We start from the raw sequence: 23,108 nt of genomic DNA on the forward strand, positions 1-23,108 counted from the left end.
ATGCTAAACCTTAAATAGCTGGTGCAACCGTATCAACCTGAAATGCCTGATTAATTCTTTAGGATATTTCGCAGTTCAATCGTACGCGAATAATTGTCGGATGTCTCGTAGGCATAAATATTTGCGACAACTGCGTAGGTGCATAAGGCGATTACAATGTCGTCGCGAACTAATCAGTTAAAGATGACGATGGCGATACTTGATCGTACGGGACGCGTTACATCCCGGGCAATTAATATGCGCCGACAATATTCTGACGTAGAAAGGACGACGCGAAATCCGTGCAGTGATATATCTGTTGAATGAAAAATACGACACGTGTTTACACGCTCTTTTTATTTGCGTATAAAGGTTAATCGGCCCCGATTGCGGCCGATGAGTCGAGCCTGATGTAACATCGAACCCCACGTCGTCACAGACTCGTCGAGGCGTTGCGGCGCCTCCTGCAACGCAGCTGCGTTGCGTTGCGTTGCGTTGCTCACGTTTGCGACGCGACGTCTCGTCGCATCAACATTCGTGTCGTCCAAGTACAGAACACACGCAACCCGCTTCCTCAGCATTCTAGGTAACGGGCTACATGATTGCAGTCACGAAGGTTATACTTAAACGTGGTCAGGGTGGGGAGTCTCGCGTCACGGAGGCTCGTCCGAGGCGAGCCAATCAGAGGTTAGAAAGGCGACCGCTCCCCCGGACAGCTGTGCCGTCTGGAATTAACCTCGTGATCGTTATTCTCGTGCCTTCCTTTTTTCTTGCTTATTTTTTCATACTTTTTTTTCCCTCTTTTTCGTCTTTTTTTGGATCGTTTTCCTCGCGTCATTGTCGCCGTTCCTGCATGGTGGTATTTCTGTCTGACTACGGTTAGTCGGAATCCGAGACACCTGCGATCGAACGGGTGTTTCCACCAGGCCTTACTAAGTATGCTTCAATTTCGGCGCGATGTCGTGATGGCGATGATAATCGCGTGTTCAATTTCTCATGAAGTTGTACCTAAACGTAGCAACATTCTTCACGCCTGATCACTTTTTTTTTCATCGCGACGAGATGATGTACCCCGGAATATACAGACACTGGGTATGTGTCTAAATATACTACTGTATCTTGATAGTGAACCTGTACACGTGATGCACTCCTTGCTGACGCGCCATGCGGCGAGATAACTTCGCGAGCTATATTGACAGATTTCAAGCTCTTCTCGATGCTGGAATTGTGGCTCAACTATTCTTGCCGTCGTTTTGTTTCGGGTGAAATAGCGACTGATCAATTTCGATCACTGTAAATCATCCCAGAGCCGAAAGCAAATCACAAGCGTATCAATGGCGGCCATGTTGATATTGAACTAACAATTTCATTGGCAAGTCAAAGTTTTCTCACCGATAGAATAATATCTGTGCTACAGGTTCGACGAATACATATCTTTCCCTTTTGGGGCATTTCAAATACGCCAACGAAACGTACTTTGATCCTACTGAGGTAAAAATTTTGTGAGATCTACTAAAATTTGTGTAAATTTCGCAATTCTTGGACTGATTATCAAATACTCATCTAGACAGTCGTCTGTAAAATGATTTTTTCTTTGTAATTCGAAAGAACTGAGACATATTCCTATATGGATATACAATACGATAAACTCGTCAGCTAATATCAGCACTTGCTTTGTCATTTCCATTCGTTTATCTTCGCGCAAAGAATATACAGAGCGAACCTTCTAGAAGCTTTCATCCTTCTCGCACGTTCCACTTTTCAAGCGCTCGCGCTTACTATAGTGTTTAACTGTTTACCAGGTTCAGCTGGTGGATCTCTGGAACGTTCTATCGTCTTGTTAATCCGACAGCAGTTCAACCCCGTTTCGCATTGATACTCTTTTCTTAGGTAATACAACTGTGCTGTCAATTACAAGGCGACGCAACAGACGGTTGTAATCACTAAACAACACGAGGGCAATCAGAGAGCGTTTCTATATTGTCAATAATTACTACGACATGTGCATTGCGCATATACAGTGCAGGGTGCAATAATCACCGCTCAGAAGATTCTAGAGCCTCTCTTTTACCGGGGCAATGAGCCACGGTTCGTTTTAATCAGCTATCTGAACGGATGAAACTTGACTCTTCGTGCTGTTGCACACGATCAAGCGAAATCCTACCCGCTGCGCATGAGGTACCCCAGCTGGAGTGCATGTATCGATGCACTTGGTGCATTTTCGAATGCAACTTGCGCTTGAAGCTCCTTTTGGAAAAACTGGGAGAAACTCAGCAGTAGACTAAATCGAATAGACCGATTCCAAACTGTCGCATTCACATATTTAGAGCGTACTGTACGTGCTTTCAAATGATTTCGTATACTTTCAAAGTGAAATTTCAAATACCCTCGACTCATTTTGTACAATTGTAAATTTTCTTAGTGTGATTCTAGTTCTTTTCTCATGTTGATATCAAGAATAGAGAAATGGTTGCAAATGGATTGCAATATTATAAAATGGCGCAGAAAATTTTTTAGAAATGGATAAGCCCCTTGATTCCGTTCGTTTAACTAGTTTTATTTTGACGTGAAATCAATCCGATTCCCCGAAGTTATTGCGCAAAAGATATTCGATGTCGTGAAATCGGAATAGGCGGTCGTTTGCACCAGGTGGAGGAACCGATTCACTATAAAACGGATCGATCATTTCTTTTTGTCGGGTCTTGTAATTTAACATTGCTCGAAGCGAATTCCAATCGCCGTGACCAACAAGCTGTACGTGAGCATTGCATATCTATGTTCAACCCATGTTATAATAAAGTATCGTGCAACTCATTCTTGGAGGCTCGACCTCGGAATCAACGAATCACGAAAGGCTATTCGCCATTACGCAAACCACCTGCGGTTAGATAAGTTTCTAATAACGTATAATTTAAGCGGAAAAGCCTCACTTCTAGATAAGCCAACCCGGCTGTGGGCCTTTTATCGCCATTACATACCTGTATTACGTATACATACTTACACATGACATACTTACAACGTGCACCGATGCCCGTATGTCGAATACACTTACTTGCGTACGTGACTTGAGAGAGTTTCTTTTTGGCACGTGGAGTCGCGGATAAAAAAAACCCCGTTTATATCCGGCCACCAAGTTCTCCATGCAGCTTGCGGACCATTGGCGTAGAATTTACCACGACTTGGGCTCATATACGGAAATTTCGGCGTATTTTGCTTTGTAAAGAGCCGACCATAAGCGTATGAGCGGAATAAACACGTTGTACGAGTAAATTGCTGACTAGAGATAAATTCTCCAGAATGAAAATACCGTGTTTTTCGCATCCTGCGCATGTGTTGCAGTGGTGCAAAAAATGTAATTTCTTACATGCCAAGTCATTAGCTGGCCCTGGGACTGAAATAAGTCTTGATCCCTGCGGCTACTGCAGCCATAAAAAGGCATGTCTCTGAATTAGTGTTTGACCGGCGCACTTAAACGTTGATACAACGTCAATATGGCCGCCGTTAATACGCTTGAAATTTTGTTCTAGCTCTAAGATCATTTCCAGTGCTCACCAGTTGCTAAGCGCTATTTCACGCCCAACACAATAACGGCAAGAATAGTTTATAACTCTGAGTTCATTCTCGAAAGAACTTTGGAGCCGAGAATCCGACTCGAGAGATTCACTTGTAGTACATGCAATTACGTTTGTTGCCTGTATGCCTGACTGGCAACCTATGGTACATACATCTTTATTCGAGGTGAAAATAAATCCACATACGAGCAGCGTCAGATTTTTGAAATTACTTCACGTAATCGAGAGTTTTTCAGTTGTTCTGATGTGCCTAGCCGTTTTTGCCCTCACTGTTTTAGCCGAGAGAATGACAGATGATATCGGTAAAAAGTGGTAAAATAGCCATGTTTAAGGAGTGATATTAATAAATACTGGGTATTAGAAAAAAGATGAAACAACAAGAAAAATGAATCACGCGATAAAAAATTATATGTGATTTGTAAGTTAGATAACGGGACGTGCATGTGAACACTTGAAGCATTGAATTAATTTCTTTCTGCCACAGATGCATTAAAGACTCGTGTTTTTTACCTCTGAAGGGGGATAGCAGTGACAGCTTATTGACCGAGGACCTAAAGAGGGGAAAAAACTCGCCACCGGGAAAAAAAATCTTGTACAGTGAAATAGCTTTGTGAGTTGCTGCGTCTAGCAGAGAAATAATGTTTTCAGGACGAGTCATATCGATATATATCGACCAGTGATAGCGCCTTCAGCGCCCGACGCTAACGACTCGTTCTGCAAACATCGGCGCTCAACCAAAGACGCGCGCTTCTTTCCCTAGATGCATAATATTTTATACCAATTCAGCGTCTTAACGTTTTTCTGTAAAATTTTGAATCCGTCTGAAATATACAAATATGTGAGCCTTGTTTTTTTATGGGACCTAATTTTCTGAAAGGTGTTTACGTATTAGCCTACCAAGAGTGTTTCTTCCATTACATCTTACGTTGAAATCAGAATTTCAATAATTTTTCACTGTGTTATTTGATCTAATATTTCACATATGGACGGACATAATCGTCAGTTTTAATGTGTTTGAATTCTGATGTGTTCCACTTTCAATGATTTCTCGATGGTGCTGCCTTAAATAGGTTTATAAACTACCGGTAAAATACTCTCGTTTATATAATTCAGTCGATTCGAAAAAAAAATTCAATCAGTGGAGCATACCAGAAAACCTTTTCAATAAACGAGTCAACATTTTTCCATCGACAAAATTAAATCAACTAATAGGTTAATTGAAAAAAGATCAATTGTTTGAAAAAACTGATGAGCATCATAAAGTCGTAGTATAATTTCAAAAAACCTGTGTAGCAGTCATGAAACTTTCGAAATACCGTTATATTCTAGTGGAGAAAATTTTTTTTCGACTGTAGCACATTCAGTTGAATTAGTACCGGGTCACGTGACTGAGTTCAAAGTATTCACAAAATTCAGTCCCATCTTTCCCAAAACATTGATTGAATCTGAAAAATTTCGTGTTATAATCCTTCAGATATTCGGAAATGCTTTCTGGTCACCTAGAACCAATAAATTATCGTATGAGTTAATAATCGCAAGATTTGCAAAATATAACCTCAATTCTTCGTCTCGCAGCTAATTAAATAGATTAAAAATCAGTACGATATTTATTCAGCCACACGTGACCAAATCGTATTTTCCGGCGTTAGTAAGATCATTTTACAAAAAATTCGAAACCAGAAGTCTCGAGAAAAAGTTGAACCTAACCTCGTAACTACTCTCAAATTGATCACATAGCCCCGTGCTCAAAATAGCTTCGAATCAATCAACGAGAGGATTTCGAATCATCTTTAGCGACAGTGTGGATCCCTCGAGTAAAAGGGACTCAATCGACTCTGAGGATCGAATCAAAACCCGGGTTTCGTAAAGATCGGCGGATGGGTCCGGAACCCAGGATGGAGTTGCAAGCCGAAAGAACGATTCGTGGTTCGACTAGATCCTGAAGCGTATTTCATCTCCGCAGTTGCATCAGGTCGGTTGCTCGCAATCACAGGCGAGAATAATGGCGGGAGAACGCCTGGAGGGCAACCGGCTGGCCGCGAAGCGGAGCTGAATGTCTGCAAAAACGAGAGCTTTAGCCGCACGGTGGCGCCTTCGAAGAGTTGGAATGCCAAGGTCATTTCGGTCACCGGAGGCTCGCCACTCCAGTGGCCAATGGCTGAGCCGAACGGCGAGCACACACCTTTGGAGCAACCACCTCGCCTAGTAACAGCCGGTAAACCCGGCCTGATTGATGGGGATAAGAATCTCTTCGCCAGCGTTTTTCGCCCTCCTCCACCTCCGCCTCCGCCTCCGCCTTAGCCTCGTGCAACTTTCAGTTATTCGTATGATGAAATATCGCTTCAGCAAACTTCCCGTATATACTTATTATAATATGACGCGCCACGTGTGTATTTGCTTATATATGTATATAAGCGTGACGCGGTACCGGGTCGATGGTGCAAATTTGACAAATTATTGCGAAACTTGTGTGCCTCGGTCGTTTTGGCTTACTGCGCGTTGCCCCCGGTGTCGAACAATTTAAAAGTCTCTCCTTTCGTTCCGAACGATTTTACGCTCTGTCCATTCTTTTTTTTTTTTTTTTATTTTTTTTTTCACTTTTATTACAGCGTTTCGTTTATGCAGTGGATACTTTTGCATGCGCAGGCGTAGGTGCATAAATTATATACGCTTAAAGTGACTGTCTATACTCAACGTTACTCCTGACGAATTGGAAAAATACAGATTAGACACGATTTTTGGTTGTTTTTTTTTTTTTTTTTTTTTTTTTTTTAATTATTTTAACAAGGTTACCGATTAGTTGTATAAACGTCCGAAGCGACGAATTAGGATGATTTCAATACTTGACAATTTGTCAATGTTCCGAAAAAAAAAAAAAAACATTTTCATACCCACTTTGTAAGTTTATTTTATTACGATTCTTCAACTTTAGACGAAACATTTCTAAACGTCGAACGAAATCATGGGTCTTGGAATAATCATATGAAAGAATTTCTTTTCTAATTTATTCTCTGTGACCATGATATTTAATTCATATTGGACCAATTGGATTACGTCGATTTCAAACTGTCGGTAGCTACTTTTGACAAATACAAGCATATTATTAATTTACAAATATAATTATCGCTAACGATGAATAAACTAACGGCTTAAAGAAAGCACGAACTTTTGATAGAGTCCTATTTCGAAAGTTGGATTCCAGTTATCTCCAGTCACTACTTGAAACTTTCCATTTCATTGTTTATAAACGTGCTAACTTTTTGCTAGGAAATATTGGTTGCCACTAATCACACGTAAAGAGTAAAATATCACAGGTATATACATACACAATGAAATGGCAAAAGAACATTTCTAAGGAATAGTCTGTAAATATTATACGAAATAATCAAACTTTGTTTACGTCAGTTCCTTATAAAAATTAAAACTTCATTATTTATAAATCTTTGTCGTCTCGATCTTAAATTAATCACACATTTAAATTTATAATCAATTTATTTCAACACAGTGAAAATCCATAATTGAAAATTTTTGCCGTTATCTGCCGATAATGAGTAAGTTCTGTCTATGAATTGAAAAAGATTTTTACCGGCGTGTTCAAACATGAATTTTTTCTTACTAAATTTACGTAACACTCAAACAAGAAGTGACTTGCTATACACACGCATCGCAGAACGTGATTAAGATTGATTTATTCCTATAACGTTTATCGCGTGACGAATGATTGCATAATACCTATTTAACGAACAAGGAAGTAGAGCCGAAATGGCAAAACCGAAAAAGAATAAATCGGTATATAAAAGGCAGCGGAACGCACACCAAAATAAATAACGCGTATATATATCTATATTCACTTCAGGATTAAATAAAAAATTTGATTTGGCGTCAATCGGATGATAAATAAAACAAAATTAACCAAATAAAAATAAGAATAACCAAAGAAAACAAACCGAACTAAATACCAAAGAAAGTAGAAAAACGTTATTCTGCTCGTGTAAAAGAAAAAAAAAACAAAAAAACAAATACATATTTCGCACACACATATATATGTATATGTATAGTAATAAAAAGTGATTATAAGTTAGTCCTTGAACAATCGACGCTCTTGCCATCTACGTGTGCATTATGTACAATACACGTGTACATTGCCAATAAAAACTGATTGGCACAGCGGTATTGAAGCGAGCAATTTTATTCGCTGACAGATCCAGACGTCAAAGGCCATTATTCTATGAGTTGTATATTGCGGAGGCTCGCCAGGCACCGTTTTAACGCTGTCCAATCCCGAAGACCTATCAATTGTCTCTGCCTCAATTCGGTTATTACTGCAACAAATACCGCATTAAACTTGCCAGCCAATATCGTTGAAATCTCTTTATGTGTGAGGAAATCTATGCGCAGCAGCACATGTATATGTCTGTCATTTTTTACTTTGGTTTTTTCACTTCACCTCGTGTATGAATTATCAAATTATTAATGCAAATCAATGCTGCCTTGCTCGCTAGTGCAAACATTACACACTTATAAGTTTCTCAAATCACTTGGTGACCTTAGTAATATCTTGATAAGGGTTTTTTGAACGATTCTAATGGAGGAATTTACACAGAAACATGTTTCTCAAAATGTCAATTTTTTATTCAAAGAAGTTAGCGGTTCGTTAGTAAATAATTTCGGTGAATTGAAGTAAGCTGAATTTTATCTATATAATCACATCTCAAGCCCATTTTTACACTTATTATATACATATATGTATATATGAAAATTTGTCATTGTAAGATTAAACAAATAGTCTTAATATAAAAAAATTGTTTTCCGCGTGACGAAAGATTTCTTTGAGTTAAATAAAGTTTGTTTAAGGTAATAAAAAACAGACAAATCATTTCATCGAATCAGGGATCCCAGGACTGGGAAATATCTTTCTTGGTTCAGCATTTCGCGAATCATCAGCTTGTACGTTTCTTTATAACTAAACGATCAGAGCACTGCCGTCATGTGTCTTCATAATAATAACGTGGTGTGTTATATGAATAGCCGGGCAAACGTCGCTGCTAAATCAACAGTAATTATCTAAACGGTTATAGAGATTCAAGAAGGCGATTCCAAGGAATATCACGGCACTTCGTGTCACGAGCCACGTACACCGCATATTGCATAAAAGGAACGTACAGGATTTTTGCCTATTCAATAGTGTTAAAACTACTTTAATCAATTATCGTTTTTTTTTTAATCGGTACTCAAATTGTTTAGAAATTAGTAGAGTGCATAAAATCGTGAGAAAAAAATGAGGAAATGAAATGCAAATGTATACTATATATATGACTTCAGAGTGCCATTAAACTTATTTAACCATGTATATATTTTTATATACTGACGATCGTTCGTTATTTTTGTTCCGTTTGTGAACAGGTTTCTGCATTAATACAGGAAACTTAAAAATTTGATTCATGATCGATTCATAGTCCAAAAAATTTTTAGTGCCGGATCAGTATCAATTAGTTAGTGAATTGCTCGAGTCCTTAAATGGTCTCGCTTCAACCCAATTTTAGTATAGCCGTATTTTTTTTGCTTCTGTCATTATTTTTAAACTTGTTTCCAATCAATTTCACTTTTCATCATTGGCTTACAATGAGAGTATAGTGTTGATTCTGGTAAAAAAAAACTACTATTGCTAATATTCACCTCTTATACTTCTATGTTTCATGGCTTCTGGAAACTGCGGTAAAACAGTCTATGAGCAAAATGTCTATGTACTTTTCATGAAAGGGACTTCATTACCTCCGAAATAGTAACGGTTGAGATTTGAGGTTTTCAAAGTACCTACACTCGGATTGTAAAAAAATGGGAATGTCACATTTCTGGACTGATCTGACTGCCGATTACACCAGCAGTAAGTCATTCCTTCTTTAATTTCTCTATCATTATTTTCTATCAATTTCTCAATCATTATTTTTAGAAAAAATTTTCCCGTATAATGAATGAATCATCCTTCACTTGAGAAAAACGTATGTTTTGTAATCCTGATCATGCTGAATCGTTATTAATAAAATTGCATATTAAATGTCATTTTACATTTTATTTTCATTTTATGGTAAACGATTTACAGCGACGAGTGATAAAATGTGCCGATCAAGCGTGTTAGCACACCAAAAATCTCTTTCACAATCAACTAATTGGCGAATCGACCGCAGCTATTAAACTAGTTTTCTGCATTTTGATCTAGAAAAAAACCGGTTGCGAAGGATTCAAACGAGTTCCTCACGCTCGTTTAACTATTTTTCATGTTGTATATAGTCCTGGTTATATATGTTTGCCAAGACATTCAAGGCGAGACAATTTTGGGCTTTTATATGTAAAAAACGTATATATATGTAGAATATTAATGTCATCGTTTTTTCGGATGTGGGAATCTCATTGAAATGATGTTTATTACCTAATATCGTAACAATGTATGCCTATAATTAAATTTTATAATCTGCACGGCATGAATGATCGAATTTATTTTTCTGTACATTGTGGATTTGTAAGTAATCTGATGAAAATTGATGATCTAAATAAGGGTAAAGTTTTGTATGCAACTCGCTGTTCAACGCCAACAAATAGGTAACCGAAGGTACAAATATTTTGCGCGGCAAGTTTTACAAAAAAACTTTACCCTCGTTTATTCCCTCTTTTGTCATGTTAGTCTTTAGAAAGATGCACTAATATTTATCATTACAACGAAAAAAAGAAATTTCTTTCTTATATTTATTACTGATGACAAATTTGTCGATTGTTGATGTACATTTTAAAGGGATAAGGTAAATTCAGAATAGAATATTGCAGTTGAAACATTCGCGCAGCTTTTCGACATTCAAATTTTGTATATGAAGAGTTTGCTTTTTTTTCGATGCAAATATATTTATATTTTATCTATCTGGTATTTCAGTGAAATTTATTCATCGGTCAAACATGTGCGCCTGCACACGTTGCCGCCAAGGTTGTGGCAACCGTAAACGTTATAAGGCAGAATGTCCAAGGATAAAGCTGTATAATCCGTCAAAAGATTAACCGGCACGAGGCAAAGATCTGCATTGGCTTGGTGCTTAATTACAATAACCAAGTCAAAGTCCTTCTCTCGATTTGATCTGCGGCCGCGCAATGAGCAGCTTACGTTGGATTCGACGAGAAACGAACACCTTCTAATCATAAGGCTTCCTTGTCACCGTGCCGAACACAATGCACACTTCCTACTAGCCTTCAAAAACCTATTTCCCGTTCGTTGCGGTTGTGTGTGCGTATTGATTCATTACTTACTCTCCGCAAACGCTTTCACAGCCTTGGCGCCATTTCACGTATTCAAGACGTTTACTTTCATATTTTTCGATTCGTGTCTTTACTTTATTTTCAATTTTTCGTTATTTTCTGTACGTGTGGTTGTTGCCAGAACTTCAAACGAGATGTAAAAAAAAACTTGGCCTTTGCGAAGTGTGTAGATAAAAAAAGTTTCGTCAAAGCTTTAGTCTCTGCGATATGAAAGAGGAGAAAATTCAATCCTCAGTAGTAAGTATCCGTGCTCGGTCAGCCGTTGGTCAAACGCCTTACGTACCGCAACTGGAGATACGCGGTGTTCACATCCAAGTTCGGTGCAACAGAAGTCAACGCAACAGATGATGATTTTTTCATTTCTGTACACGAATTTTCCCTTTACTTTTCGAACGATTCACATTTACATTCTTTAACAATGAAATTTGGTTTTTTTACACATCTCGAATCATATCGTTGATACTTGGAATCGACATTTATTGAGAAAGTTTTAGAATGTAAAGCACTAACACTGTTTCGTTGGGATTTTTGTCTCGTTATAAAATAGAAAGCTTGCGATATCGCACGAACCACAGAAAATTTGAATTGCATTTTTTATTTTCTGTTTTTATAAAATTTTTAAAAAGTATAATTTTTTACAACTTAAGTTAGAAATATATTCAACAATATTTGGTTACTTGTTTATCTGTTTACGGCTATAATCAATTGTTTATTGTCGATGAGCTAAAATGATTTTCAGAATGTTTGAACTTCAATTTGTAAATAATAGATTCTTTTCCTGTTACAGCAGTTTACGAAAAATCTGCAAGGCAATCAAACAAACAGAGAAGTTTCGTAGGTTGATTTTATTTCTTATTTCCGTAGTTTGGAAAAGAATAATTTGATCATTTGTTTTCTTTTCTAATTGAGACGAAGTTAGACTATATTCAATTTCGAATTACGGAGTGATTTTTATTATATAAAACTCCCAGGAAGAGGGCAACAAGTGTCAACATATGTCCATCCAATTTTTAACATAGGATAGAAGGATATAAAAAGAGAAAAACCGTGAAAGTTGATTGCATACAACTTCCGCAATCATCCTTCGATGTCATGGATATGAAAAAATACGACCTGATTATTTTAAGATGATCTATTTTTTCTTAAACTTGTGAAGCAAGAATTCTTTCACATGAAAGTTTACCATAGCTGGTAAAAATCAAAAATCAAAACTGTGGGTTATCCGAAAAATTACATTTCCCATTTTCCATCAATGCAATGTTTACCGTATTTAAAGAAGCAGCGCTCGCACGCCTCCATATTTACTTTTACTTAATTCTTGTTTAACAAATGTGTCATATCCGTAGCTACAGTAATTCTTCGGTAAATTACGTTTTATGGATGCAGATTGTAAACAAGTATACAATGGCGTTGTGGGGGAGCAGAAAAACTGCGACGGTATTTATCTTTATTGTACAAAAGTACAATAAATGATTCAAGGAAATTCTTCGGCACGTGTGAACACGCGTCTGTTGTAAATATTGTGATCATCCTGCTTCCGGTTATAGTTATGGAAGAGTTGAACCATTTTTCGTTCTAGAAGTAGACTGTTTTGTTCATTTTTGATTCAATTAGTAGTATCGTTTCAATTAGTATATGAATTTTTTAATTTACCGGGAAAATAATTTAGATTTTCATTTTTTATTTCAACCTCTTCTGCATTGATGAAAGTACTTACCTTAAAATTTTATTGTCATCAAAGTACCAAAGAAAAAAAAACAGTGCGGACAAAATGCGTAGAAACAGAAATGATTGAGAAGTCAAAGAATTACCAAAGAAAATTATCGTCGAAAACAAAACGAATTATAAATACATGTAATGATGGGGATTTTTAAAAATAATTTTGTCAACTAAATAGTATCTATTGACAGAGGGCAGAATAACGCGATTGCTTACCTGTAAATAAGGCCGAAATAAGGAAAAGCGAAAAGAAAATGAAAATTATGGCGAGTTCTTAATCATTTATCGTGATCCATATAATTAAAGCATATTGGTATAATAAAGTTGTACGTATTTCTTGGAAAAGGTTTTAATCGTTTTAATAATTACAAAACATGATAGCCGTAATAATTGTTATTATTGTAAAGAAAGCCAATGTCTAAGGTACATGTATGCCTATTGATAAAGCTGCCACAGCGTATCAAAGTGAAGCGAACTTTGCTCCTGACTACATATTCCGAATGTCTAAACTTTCATCGTACTTGGGTACTAATTACAATCGTACATGATCGGCACCTTTAATACTGTTTCAATCCGTCATTTGGCACAATAGAAGCTGGTACTCGCTTCGTTTATATTCATGCAATTCGCTCTGTAATAATAACTAATTTCGCGAAGTGTTTCGTTGTGTGATCAGGAGTAAGATTCACCAATTGATGATAATTATAGTTTAATTAAGCAGCTATGCATACAGTAACCATTTGCACTTATGATGTAATTAGTGCTTTATCCTCACCTAAAGTTTTACATTAGATAGTTAGTAGGATAATGTAAGTATTGAGTTTATAATTTCATTAAATTTTAAAATCTATGTATTATTTTTACAAAATATTGTAGCAACGGTTTCTCTGCTAATATCACTGCGCTATTAATTTCGGTTTGATGTTGCTGATAACCGATTAATGTTTTTTTTTTTTTTGTTTCAATTCTGTTCTTTCTCACGTTTATTCGTCTATATATGAAAATCGATTACTGCCTATTGATTATTAATCGATAATTAATCTATTGGAGGGACTGAAACTGATTAATGTAAACCGAATCGAACGCGTACTTCGGAAGCAGAACAAGCTGTAGCAAAAAAGAAAACGTAAACGTTAAAATAAAAATTGAACAAATAAATAAATAAATAAATAGTCATTCATACGTCTGCCTATACTTAGGCAATATATTTATTTTCAACTAACAATCATCCAGGGATGGGATCATGCATAATAATTTTACTTTCGTCAAATGAGAGCTTCTATTGATACTTTTTCAATCGAGGATTTCTAGCAAAAAGAAATATGAGGAACAAAAGTATAATATCCGTGAAAATTGCATCATCATTAATGCAGTGAATTTTCATGGACTTGAAATTTGTTAATTCAATTATAGCTATTTTTATTATGCTTTTACGTTCGCTTATTGGGAGACCACCTGGATCGTCTAAATTTTCTGTCGATCTGATAGAAAGCGGATTGATATGCTCCCCAAGACGCATTTTTGGAAAGTGATGCCTGCTGTATAAAGTATCTTTGAAAATTCTATGGATCTTAACTGAATTTAAAAAAGTTCTATTCAAAAAATGCCAGCTGCACGCCACGCGTGTTATTAATCATACATTTACTATCTGTTTATTTATCTATCTATCTATCTATTTGTCTATTTATCTATCTACCTATCAATTACCGCCAGTTATTTTATTCTAATTCTAATTCTCTTGCCAAAACAATCATTCACCCTGCATGTTTATATGAATATGTATTTATATATAACATACAATAATGCTCAAAATTGTAACTTGCAATTAAAATGTGATGTAATGGTATTGTTATATACGGGGTATTTTTGTGCACAAGGTGACAATAATGATACTTTACAAGTCTAGAAAGGGACAGAGAAAGAGAGATAAAGATAGTCTAAACTCTAATAACCGACAGAGTGAAATGTTTAGCTACATAAACATAATTGTCGATTGTAATTGATACGCAGTTGAATTTTCAATTTTATTATTTATTTCCTTGTCCAAATACCAAGTAGTCTAAAGTTATTGTTCTTTTTTTTTTTTAGTCTGATGAGTCTCGAACAAATTAGTATATAATGTATTTATCACGTTGTGAGCTAGAGTCATATGAACTGGCTTGTTCTTGACTGTGTTTTTTCCTTTGCGTCTTCTTTTTCCAACACCACCACCTCCGTCTTCTTCTCCACTTTCTCTTCTCACTCGTGTTCAATATTACAGAAGCTTTAGTCTCATATATCTTTCAAGTCTTCAGGCATATCATTTTTTGGATGCTTGTTCTCAAAGTGCTGCTTGTATGTTTTTGGATCCGGCATTTGTGCCTGAAAAAATATCCCACAAAAAAGGGAAATAAATAAAAACGTTATTGAATCAAAATCATTCCTTAGTTTTTTTTTTTTTTTTTTGTATAAATACTTTGAGTTTATTGAGTCAATTGCTTTATTCAACACAATATCTAAGCTGCGTAACTTGATAAATGGAATACACAGCAGTCGTTCCAATTCATAGATTTCAGCTTTGCATTCTTTACTACTTTGATCGTTAGTTGGATACCGAGGCAATGAAACGTGAAGGGAGTCATGATTACAATTCTATATCAATTTTGAATGATATTCTTTCATTAAAGGTTGATTTATTGATATGCTTGACAATTCACGAAGTGATCGGCAATCAACTGCTTATTTTCTCAAGTTATTTTATTTGTGACCCTCTGTTTTCCAAATTTACGAGATTGTAGTTGGTATCATTAACTTGGCAAAACATTGATAAAAAATTATTACTTTGCAGCTTTGGTATGAATTTAAAGGTGAATTAAGTTGTTAATATTAAAGTATATTCGACGCGGCGGTTGCAAAACTGTAAAATAAGGATTTTTCCTAGAATCACGTTATTGACTAATGTTATGAACTTTAACCGCATCCAATTCGATCGGAGAATACTGTATTGCAATAAAAGAATCGAAGAGTATAATGGACAAATGATTAAGACGAAATACATTCCATTGTCAGTAAAAAAAGAGCTAATTTATCTTCGCTTGCTATCTCACCTTGCAAACGGCACAAATATGAACGAGAGCCTTTTGTGCAGCTTTTTTCTGTTCGTTGGCACTGTGACCCTGCTGTTTCTTCGCTTTAGCTGCTTTGTCAGCAGCCTTGGCTTGAGATTGTAATTTCTGATGTCCACGAGCCATTCTGCAACGTAATTAATAAAAATAAGTTAATCGATAAAACATATTCAGGAAAGACAAAGAATCGGGTGTGGTGAAGTGAGCGTCATCTGTAAGACAGACTGAATGCGTGCTAGGAGCGAGCATAGTTCTAACATCTGGCGTACCCTAAGTATCAAGTATCGTTACCAATGTGCGTCAATGAGAAATTGTATTACCCACGGTTCGAAAACTGAGGTATGTAGGTATACAGGAAGAGTAGCAAAAGGTGTCCTTCGTCTCCCCGACGACCGTCTAGATAAGAAGGTTAGTGTCACGTTCCAGGAACATCTTTAAACGAGCCTCTGTCTTTGCACACGTTGTCTGTCTTAGGTTACATATGTAGGCGGATAGCCTCTTTCCACCGAAAAATAACGATTTCGAAGAGATGTGTGTACATTCTTGTTGGCTTACCTGAAGAGAGCGCAGTGGAGGGAAGGGGGAAATAAATGTATTTGTTTATTAAACAGACTTTTGACGTGAGTTGATATGTGTTCTTAGTTTATTCAGCTGATGTCGCGTGTTTTTTTTTACTTTTTACTTTTCTACTCGCGACGGCAGGGAAACGTTCTCTCTTTCAATCCCGTGCTGTAGTGTTATTGTTTTACCGAGTTAACGTTATTTTACGATTATTAACGGTTTATGCGGACTTTCCTTTTTTTTTAAATATTTTTTTCAATTAATTTATATTCAGACTATCTGATCACCCACGACGGCCAGCACCGTGTTATTAATACTTATACTCAAAGAGCCAACGAACAGATTTCAATGTGGCAAAAGGACAGAGAAACAGTTAACTAGAACGTGTTCACGTAAATGGTTCATTGTACTACTCTTGGCAGGCTGCCGGGAGTGGCCAGTGACGCTTTCACAAGCCGCGTCGAAATCCCCACAGATTCCCTAGAAGTCCCTATACGATTTCCCTAGAAATGTTAAGTCCAACTTTCATCAATGCGACGTTTTTCCGTTTTCACTACTGCAGGTGGCGGAAATCTTGGTTTTTATTTCCTTGTTGCTAAAAGGCACGGTCTTCTATACAGGTCTTCTAACTCTAGTGGAGAGGGTGTCCTGCTTTACGGGCCTCTTCTACGTAGTTCTTACATTTACCGCTAGAGTCGCATGCTGAAATAAGTTTTGTTTTGGAAATGGCTAACTGTTGACGACGCGACACGGCTTAGTTAAGACCAGCAGTAAGGTTAGAAATATTGCGGTTACACGGTCTTAGTTAAGACGGTTAAGGGGTTACCCCCACTTGTAGAGCGAAAAAAAAGGCCTTTTCCATGAATTTTTTTAAAGAAAACGACAAAACTTTTTTCATCGATCAATATATCATCTTAAAGAACACATCTTGAAGACCTTTCAGTAATTTTTTTATTGAAAAATATTACAAAATTTAGTGGTAAATGGCCGTCAATTAAATCAAGTTGTTGTGTGCACGGTTTGCGGTGACCAACATTGCGGTGAAGTGGATCATCTGAAACAAAAAATATGAATAGATTTAGTCAAATATAAGTATAAACTAGTCTTTAATCGTAGGTTTTAAAAAAATATTCATTTTTCACAAAATGGCGGACAGTCAAAGTCAATAGTTCGATTTTAACGAGAAAAAACGGCCGTTTTTTGGCTATAAAACGGCCATTTAAAAAAAAAAAAAAAAATCGAACGATTAAAGACTACATTTTTATGTACTAAATAAGCCTGCAAAATTTCAAGAAGATCGGTTCATTAGTGTTCGAGTAATCTTGGTCACCGACTTCAGAAATGTCATTTTGAGAAAAACGCGTTTAAAGTTTCAATTTCAGTTTACACGGAGAAAAATTTTTTTTTTGTAAACTTACATAGAGTCATCTATTCCGGGTCCATACAGAAGTTCTTCCGCCGACGATGCCGCTTGCAACAGGGAAATCTGATACTGTCTTCGTAGCATTCTTCCTTCACGTGCTGAAACTTCCACTTTCCGATTCGGCCAGGTTCGGGTTAAAAACTCCCTTCCTTTTCTTCGGTCGCGATTTCCGTTCGTTTTCACTGCTTCTTGTTTCACGCGAACCTTTTTTTCGATCCATTTTTCAATGTAAAATGAATAAAAACTGCGCTTATAATATTTGGAACGGTGGAATATACGTCTTATATAGTCGAACTTTCGAGCTACACTGACGAGTTTAGACCAGTTTAGACCATAGCAGGCAACAAAAATGTATTTCTATGTATAATATGAACGTTGTGAATGCCAGATATACGACCCTATTCCTCGAACAATCGATTGAAACCGGAGCGAGGGTCGAGCGCGCCACGCGTAGCCGGTCGTTTACACAACGGATTCTTCTCTTTCAACGCTCATATCTCAGTCAATTTTGTTCGGATCGACTTGAAATTTTCAGGACATATTCTCAGATAAATAAACTTCAAAAAAATGCAACAAAAAAAAAATCGATTTTTTGAAAATCGCAAGTGGGGGTAACCCCTTAATACCAGCAGTAAGGTTAGAATATTGTGAAACTATTGAAAAAGAGCCCGTTAAGCGGGACACCCCCACCACCATAAAACCGGCTGAGTCGCCATTTCTGTATAGAAGACCGTGCTAAAAGGGTTTCACATCAACTCCATTTGTCTTCAAGTGTTCATATAAATTTGATATTTAGAACAAAAACTAAAAGTGTACATGGTTTACAGGAGCTCAGGTACTGAACGTTCCGAGCTCCACGTGGTTGGTTTTCGCCACGTCGCATTCAGAAGAGCCTGAAATATCTACGAGTCAAGACGCGTTGCTGCATGTAAGTAGCGCTGAGAGGAACCTCTTTATTTCTGCCGGTCATAATCTGGCTAATCAAATCATGTGTTCAACGTTCAATATTATGAGCGCTGTAAGTGTTGACAACGTCACGAAACATGAAATTCCATGCCAGTTCAGCTTCACCTTACAATAATATCATGATTATTAAAATAATGAATCATTATAACTAGTGGTATGAGCAGTAGTATGCACTATAATCTGAACACTTGTACTAGAAATGAAGCATACTGACTAAACGTAAACTGAAACCTTGGAGCTATGAGTTTGTGTCTTTTCTCTTTCACCTCTTTGACGATCTCTTACAAATTTTATCTTTTCAACCCATGAGTTTTAGTTCGTTGCTCACAACGTGTCAAAAGTGTACGCAATGGATTCCTTTAGAAGAATGATGTCGATGTAGTGCATCAATAAGTTGATGACGGCATTATTGAAAAATGTCAAAATTTTCACCGAATTCTGAAGTGATTAGCCGTATTTTTGTTTTGGCCGTAATATCTTAAATTTGGTCTGGAAATCGATTTGTATCGCCCTTTCTGCCCTAGTTGGACCCAAAAAAACTCAATAAAATCTTCGGGAGGAGCGTAGGTCCAACAGATTATGAATAACAGAGTAGGGACCAGCAGCAGCAGAACTGACGCAACAAATATTTCGTTTTTCGGCTGTAACTTTTGTTCCGTTGCTCGCAGCGTTTTCAGACTAAGCCCAATCGATTTCTCTCGCGAAATTACGCCGTAATAGTATGTACATGAAAAAATTGTTTGCCGCACTCTTGCGCCCATTGTGATCAATCGATTTCTCTTGCAAAATTACGTCGGAATAGTGCCCTAAAGAATTAATTGCAGCACTTTTCGGAAACGTCGACATTTTCGCCAAGAATCCAAAGGGGTTAGCCTTACTTTTATCGTGATTTTCTGAGCCGAAAATTTTCCGGCTTGGAATCGATTTGTATGGGTCTTTCTCGACTAATTGTAACCCCAGGAACGCAGAAAAGACAGCAAAAAGAGCATAGGACCAACAGCAGAGGAATGAAGACGCAAAGACGAGGAGCAAAAAAATTGAAGAGATTGGTCTTTTGTTTTTTGGCTCTAACTTTTAATACGTTTCTCGCAGCCTATTGGGAATGCGATCAATCGTTGTCTCTCGCAAAATTACGTCGGAATAGTGCCTGAAAGAATTAGTCGCAGCACTTTTCAAAGTCGTCGAAATTTTGGCCAAAAATCCAAAGGGGTTAGCCTTAGTTTTTTCCTCATTTTCGGAGCCGGAAATTTTCCGTTTCGGAATCGATTTGTATGACCCTTTTCGGAATAAATCGGCCCCAAGCATGTTTCAAGGTCGGAAAAATTTTCGTCGAGAATTCAAAGGGGTAGGAATTTAATTTTACAGACAGGAGGCTGAGCTATTGCCTCACTTAATTCCTTACCTGTAATGCTGAAGCGTTTCAACTTAGTATTAACAATTTCATTGGGATTTTCAAGCTTAACTCTATATTCGTCAGGGATATAGTTGCAGGTATTTTATTTTTTGGTTTCTGTAACCAATCTCCTTGTTTATTATTTTTATATGAATTTGAATAGAAAATAAGAATCCTACGTCCATAGAACTAATCGTTGACAACATGTCTGTAGAGCCTGAATAAAAATATGAATTAAGAATTTATGACTTATGACTTACCTGTCCCCACTGCATGTCATCGGAAATTTCCACAAAATTGTGTAAATAACAGAGTGATGATAGCGTAATCGACGAGGGCCGTTTCGGTTCATTTTCAAGCTGCCTAATTATAGACAACCAATCTTACATATCGTTAAAGTGCCTAATTATAGGCAACCAAGTTTACATGATGTATAAGTGCCTAATTATAGACAACCAATCTTACATACCGTGAAAGTGCCTAATTATAGGCAACCAATCTTACGGACCATAAGAGTGCCTAATTATAGGCAACCAACCTTACACTTCGTAAAAGTGCCTAATTACAGGCAACCAAGTTTACATAATGTATGAGTGCCTAATTACAGGCAACCAAGTTTACATAATGTATAAGTGCCTAATTATAGACAACCAATCTTACATACCGTAAAGGTGCCTAATTATAGGCAACTAATCTTACGTACTGTCAGAGTGCCTAATTATGGGCAACCAATCTTACGTCACGTAAGAGTGCCTAATTGAAGGCAACCATAACAGTTTAAAGAAGACTTCCTTGGCTCAGATGTTCTCCTGATACCAGGAGTAATTATTCGCTGAAATTATTCCCATTTACTTAATTCTAAGTGGATGTAGCACGTAAGCAAACGACTATATGCCTTCTCAAGCAAGCAGGCATGCATGAAAGCACACAGTATCAACGACGCAAGCAGTCAATCAATCAGTCCCTGTTTTTGGAAGAGCTCCTCGGCTCAGATGTTCTCCTGATACCAGGAGTAATTTTTCGCTGAAATTTCTCCGATTTGCTTAATTCTAAGTGGCTGTAGCACGTAAGCAAGCGATTACATGCCTTCTCAAGCAAGCGGGCATGCATCAAAGCACACAGTATCAACGTCGCAAGCATTCAATCAATCAATCCCTGTTTTTGGGAGAGCTCCTCGGCTGAGATGTTCTCCTGATACCAGGAGCAATTTTTCGCTGAAATTTCTCCGATTTGCTTAATTCTAAGTGGCTGTAGCACGTAAGCAAGCGATTACATGCCTTCTCAAGCAAGCGTGCATGCATCAAAGCACACAGTATCAACGTCGCAAGCATTCAATCAATCAATCCCTGTTTTTGGAAGAGCTCCTCGGCTGAGATGTTCTCCTGATACCAGGAGTAATTTTTCGCTGAAATTTCTCCGATTTGCTTAATTCTAAGTGGCTGTAGCACGTAAGCAAGCGATTACATGCCTTCTCAAGCAAGCGTGCATGCATCAAAGCACACAGTATCAACGTCGCAAGCATTCAATCAATCAATCCCTGTTTTTGGAAGAGCTCCTCGGCTCAGATGTTCTCCTGATACCAGGAGTAATTTTTCGCTGAAATTTCTCCGATTTGCTTAATTCTAAGTGGCTGTAGCACGTGAGCAAGCGATTACATGCCTTCTCAAGCAAGCGGGCATGCATCAAAGCACACAGTATCAACGTCGCAAGCATTCAATCAATCAATCCCTGTTTTTGGAAGAGCTCCTCGGCTCAGATGTTCTCCTGATACCAGGAGTAATTTTTCGCTGAAATTTCTCCGATTTGCTTAATTCTAAGTGGCTGTAGCACGTAAGCAAGCGATTACATGCCTTCTCAAGCAAGCGTGCATGCATCAAAGCACACAGTATCAACGTCGCAAGCATTCAATCAATCAATCCCTGTTTTTGGAAGAGCTCCTCGGCTCAGATGTTCTCCTGATACCAGGAGTAATTTTTCGCTGAAATTTCTCCGATTTGCTTAATTCTAAGTGGCTGTAGCACGTAAGCAAGCGATTACATGCCTTCTCAAGCAAGCGGGCATGCATCAAAGCACACAGTATCAACGTCGCAAGCATTCAATCAATCAATCCCTGTTTTTGGAAGAGCTCCTCGGCTGAGATGTTCTCCTGATACCAGGAGTAATTTTTCGCTGAAATTTCTCCGATTTGCTTAATTCTAAGTGGCTGTAGCACGTAAGCAAGCGATTACATGCCTTCTCAAGCAAGCGGGCATGCATCAAAGCACACAGTATCAACGTCGCAAGCATTCAATCAATCAATCCCTGTTTTTGGAAGAGCTCCTCGGCTGAGATGTTCTCCTGATACCAGGAGTAATTTTTCGCTGAAATTTCTCCGATTTGCTTAATTCTAAGTGGCTGTAGCACGTAAGCAAGCGATTACATGCCTTCTCAAGCAAGCGGGCATGCATCAAAGCACACAGTATCAACGTCGCAAGCATTCAATCAATCAATCCCTGTTTTTGGAAGAGCTCCTCGGCTGAGATGTTCTCCTGATACCAGGAGTAATTTTTCGCTGAAATTTCTCCGATTTGCTTAATTCTAAGTGGCTGTAGCACGTAAGCAAGCGATTACATGCCTTCTCAAGCAAGCGGGCATGCATCAAAGCACACAGTATCAACGTCGCAAGCATTCAATCAATCAATCCCTGTTTTTGGAAGAGCTCCTCGGCTCAGATGTTCTCCTGATACCAGGAGTAATTTTTCGCTGAAATTTCTCCGATTTGCTTAATTCTAAGTGGCTGTAGCACGTAAGCAAGCGATTACATGCCTTCTCAAGCAAGCGGGCATGCATCAAAGCACACAGTATCAACGTCGCAAGCATTCAATCAATCAATCCCTGTTTTTGGAAGAGCTCCTCGGCTCAGATGTTCTCCTGATACCAGGAGTAATTTTTCGCTGAAATTTCTCCGATTTGCTTAATTCTAAGTGGCTGTAGCACGTAAGCAAGCGATTACATGCCTTCTCAAGCAAGCGGGCATGCATCAAAGCACACAGTATCAACGTCGCAAGCATTCAATCAATCAATCCCTGTTTTTGGAAGAGCTCCTCGGCTGA

At 37.7% G+C, this 23,108-nt stretch overlaps 1 protein-coding gene across 5 annotated transcripts; it reads right to left on the minus strand.

Annotated features, from left to right (window-relative positions):
• Nucleotides 1-14,656: 14,656 nt before the first annotated feature.
• Nucleotides 14,657-16,658, minus strand: LOC124405137 (zinc finger protein 706-like). Of its 5 annotated transcripts, none has more exons than XM_046879794.1 (4): nt 16,229-16,658; nt 15,998-16,069; nt 15,656-15,800; nt 14,657-14,930 (listed from the first exon to the last, which is right to left on the minus strand). In XM_046879794.1, exons 3-4 carry the CDS (start codon nt 15,797-15,799, stop codon nt 14,841-14,843), a joined length of 234 nt encoding a protein of 77 aa, XP_046735750.1. In that variant the 5' UTR covers nt 15,800; nt 15,998-16,069; nt 16,229-16,658; the 3' UTR covers nt 14,657-14,840. The 5 variants fall into 5 exon arrangements, with proteins under 5 accessions (XP_046735750.1, XP_046735749.1, XP_046735748.1 ...); XM_046879793.1 differs by having other exon boundaries at nt 15,994-16,069; XM_046879792.1 differs by having other exon boundaries at nt 15,998-16,657.
• Between the last annotated feature and the right edge of the window lie 6,450 nt (nt 16,659-23,108).

This window comes from Diprion similis, chromosome 4 (genome assembly GCF_021155765.1).
Source record: "Diprion similis isolate iyDipSimi1 chromosome 4, iyDipSimi1.1, whole genome shotgun sequence".
Lineage (NCBI taxonomy): Eukaryota > Metazoa > Arthropoda > Insecta > Hymenoptera > Diprionidae > Diprion > Diprion similis.

What these genes read in the sequence shown, in the direction of transcription:
- LOC124405137 (XM_046879794.1), bottom strand. Translation starts at nt 15,799, where the DNA reads ATGGCTCGTGGACATCAGAAATTACAATCTCAAGCCAAGGCTGCTGAC. An exon ending in ATATTTGTGCCGTTTGCAAG is followed by an intron (nt 14,931 to 15,655) that starts GTGAGATAGCAA and finishes ATATTTTTTCAG; the next exon opens with GCACAAATGCCGGATCCAAA.